Source organism: Wolffia australiana, chromosome 4 (assembly GCF_029677425.1).
Source record: "Wolffia australiana isolate 7733 chromosome 4, ASM2967742v1".
Classification (NCBI taxonomy): Eukaryota; Viridiplantae; Streptophyta; class Magnoliopsida; order Alismatales; family Araceae; genus Wolffia; species Wolffia australiana.
In genome coordinates, this window is record NC_135838.1 from 1,050,001 (window position 1) to 1,053,179 (window position 3,179).

The 3,179-nt window shown below is 41.0% G+C and overlaps 1 protein-coding gene across 2 annotated transcripts in view; it reads left to right on the top strand.

The window, feature by feature from the left end:
* The window catches only part of LOC144702721 (plant cysteine oxidase 2-like), a 4,138-nt gene extending 1,187 nt beyond the window's left edge, over positions 1-2,951 (top strand). Inside the window, exons 2-5 of one of the 2 annotated variants that reach the window (XM_078574734.1) lie at positions 1-112; positions 953-1,109; positions 1,617-1,820; positions 2,635-2,951. The exon at positions 1-112 is cut by the window's left edge and continues 10 nt beyond it. In XM_078574734.1, the coding sequence (XP_078430860.1) occupies positions 1-112; positions 953-1,109; positions 1,617-1,820; positions 2,635-2,756 (595 nt within the window). In that variant the 3' untranslated portion in view covers positions 2,757-2,951. The remainder of the gene's footprint in view (positions 113-952; positions 1,110-1,616; positions 1,821-2,634) is intronic. The other variant, XM_078574735.1, reaches the window with a different exon arrangement.
* Positions 2,952-3,179: the final 228 nt, after the last annotated feature.

Genomic DNA, 3,179 nt, shown 5'->3' on the forward strand with positions numbered 1-3,179 from the left:
GTCAGAGGACGTTGACCTGAGCCCTGAGATACCATTTTTCAAGGCCAAGACCGCCGTCGGAGGGGCTCCCGGCGTCAGCTACACGACGATCTACCAGTCCAGTAACTTCTCGGTGAGGCTCAAACCTTGTTTAATCCTAAGTATAGTGATAAATAGGTTAGACTGGATTTTTTCCAGTCATGGGAAATTGCTTTTTAATCGGATAAAAAAGTTGAGTTCCCATTCTTGGAAAAAGGTGGTGTTTTAATCATCATTAGTACCACCGACAGATCTTGCAAAACGTTTTTTTTCGGACGTTGGAAAATTATGTAATTTCCATTTTTGTATTTTTGTTGCCGCATTTTCTTAATTATTATGATTATCAAACTACATTTTTTACGGGAATGGAAATTTACTGCTTTTATGAGAGTTGGATAAAAAGTTGATTTCCCATGATTGGAAAAAATGCGGGTTCTTATCCTCATCGGGACCATAATTAGATCTTCAAAACTTCCTTTGCTGATCTTGGTTAATTAGTTATCATAGAAAGTTTTCATTTTTTTATTTTTTGTGTGCTATTTTCCAAATAATTATGATTATAAGACGACACTTCTTCCAATAATGGGAAATTACTGTTTTTTAAGCGAGTCGGAAAAAAACGGAGTTTTAATCCTCATGAGTAGGACTATAATATCTTGCGAAAAAATTCCATTCGTGGAAAATTGCAAACTATAGAAAATTTTCATTTTGTATTTTTTCCTGCTGCATATTCCTCATTACTATGTTTATTCAACCACTTTTTTTCGACCATAAGAATCACTGCGTTATGTGTTGGATTGAAAAAAGTTATTTGTTTGCATTGGAATTTCAATTGTAGCCTATTCTTCATAATTATGTAATCTAGATCATGCAAAATTTTATTGCAATTGTGGAAAATTACTAATTATAAGAAATTTTCATTTTTTGGGAGAAGATTTGCATATTTTTCCTGAGGCCAGCGGCGGTCATCCCCCTCCACGACCACCCGGGCATGACCGTGTTCAGTAAGCTCCTCCTCGGATCAATGCATGTACGCGCCTACGACTTCGTAGACACGCTGCATCTCACCTCTGACGCCCCCCCTCAAGAGGGTACTCTTTCTCTCTCTATCTTCTTCTTTTCCCTCTCATTCTCTTTCAACTCTTACCTAGTGCCCTTTCTCTGGTGGTGATGATTTTGCCGTCATCGTCGTCACCATCATGATCCTCATCGCCATAGTCATTGTCATCCTCAAATCCTCCCACAGATGGATGCCAATTATTGTCTTTGCCCCAAGATAATGAGACAAAATTGTCGTTATCTCTTGCCATCATCCCTTAGTTAACCTCTCTCAGATGATGAGAAAGGATGACAATATCATCATTGTCATCTTCATTCGTCTGCAGGAGGCTGACGATGACGAAATCATTGCCAAAACTGAAGCCACAGACAAGAATGACAATTTTGTCATCATCCACAATCATTACCTGTTTTTAACACTCTATATATCTCTTTCTCTGATGAGCCATAGGAATCTTTCTCTCTCCCATTTTCCTTCATCTCTCTCTCTCTCTCTCTCTCTCTCTCTCCTTCTGACGGCATTCGGGTACTCGGGTCAGGACGACGACGACGGCTGGCAAAGTTAACAGTGGACACCGAGTTGACTGCGCCATGCGCGACCTCCGTTTTGTTCCCAGAAACGGGGGGAAATATACACACTTTCACTGCCATAACTCCCTGCGCCGTGCTGGATATTATGGGCCCTCCTTACTCGGCCCAGGATGGCCGTGACATCACCTACTACAAAGATCTTCCCTTTTCTGGTGAGTCAACCTGCTCATCTCTCTCTACATTTCTCTCTGTAACCGAATCGACGATTCCTAGTGTGCCAATCTTCCCGAGTCATTCTCTCTCTAAACCAATCCATGGTTTTTGTTGTGCCCATCTTCCCCAAATCATCCTCTCTCCAACCTGATTCATTGTTTTTGGGTGCGCATCTTCCCAAGGCTCTCTCTCTAATCCAGTTCATGGTTTTTGGTGTGCCTATCTTCCGGAGTCTTTCTCTCTCTAACCCAGTCTATGGTTCTTGCTGTGCTCATCTTTCCTAGTCTTTCTCTCTCTAACCCAAATTGGGGTTGACTTTCTAAATCTAGTAAATGAGTGATGTAGCTTAGTGTCAAAGCGTTCACCTTGGTTAATTTATTTATAAAGATTTTCGTAATGCGATGAGTTTTATGTAGCAAAATTAAATTTTACTTAGTCTAATTGGGCCAATGGTTGACCAGGCTTAGAGTCAAAGCTTTGACCTTTAGTTTTTTCTGTATGTAGGAAATTTTTAGAATCTGATGAGGAAAATTGAAGTTGAATATATAAATCTAATGGGTGATGTGGCTTCGTGTCAAAGCGTTGACCTTGAATTTTTCCTTTCTGAATCTAATGGGTTGTTATTAAGGAAATTAAAGTCGATTTTCTCTAATCTGCTAAATGGCTGGTGAGGCTTTGAGTCAAAGATTTGACCTTGGATTTTTTTTTCTAATATTTTTCTAATCGGATGAGTTCATGAAGCAAATTAAAGTTGACTATCTCTAATCTGGGTACATGGCGTTGACCTTTAGTTATTATTTTGTTTCTGGGCAGATGGAGAAGTTGGAGGAGAGAGAAAGGAAGGGAAGTATTGGTGGCTGGAGGAGACAGACATGCCGGAAGAGGCGGTGCTAGCGCCAGTGACGTACCTCGGCCCTCCAGTAGTTGACGTGTAATTTGTTCTGCTGTGCTCTCTTCTGATTGGCTGGGTTTTGGGAAAGTCAACGGGTTTTCTTCCGAGCAGGGGGAGTCCATTAGAGGAGGTTTCTGCAACCCTGCTGAGACCCATGTAGATGTCATGTAGTTATTGTGACCATAGTGTTGGCTACTGTACATATTACTTATCCCTTAGTCCTGCTTTTTATATGGCATATGTTTCTCTGAGAGAGAGAGAGAGAGGAGAGAGAGAGAAAGAGAGACAGAAGGAGAGAGAAAGAGGTGAGGGAGGGAATGGAAAGAGAAAAGTGTGTGAGGGAGAGGGAGAGATAATCAAAAAGGATGGAGAGAGAATAAAACATGAGAGGTAGGAGAAAGAGGGGAGTGAGAAATGGAGGGATGCTAAAGAAGCTAACATTGTAAGTGCATAGGAAATTGGGCAA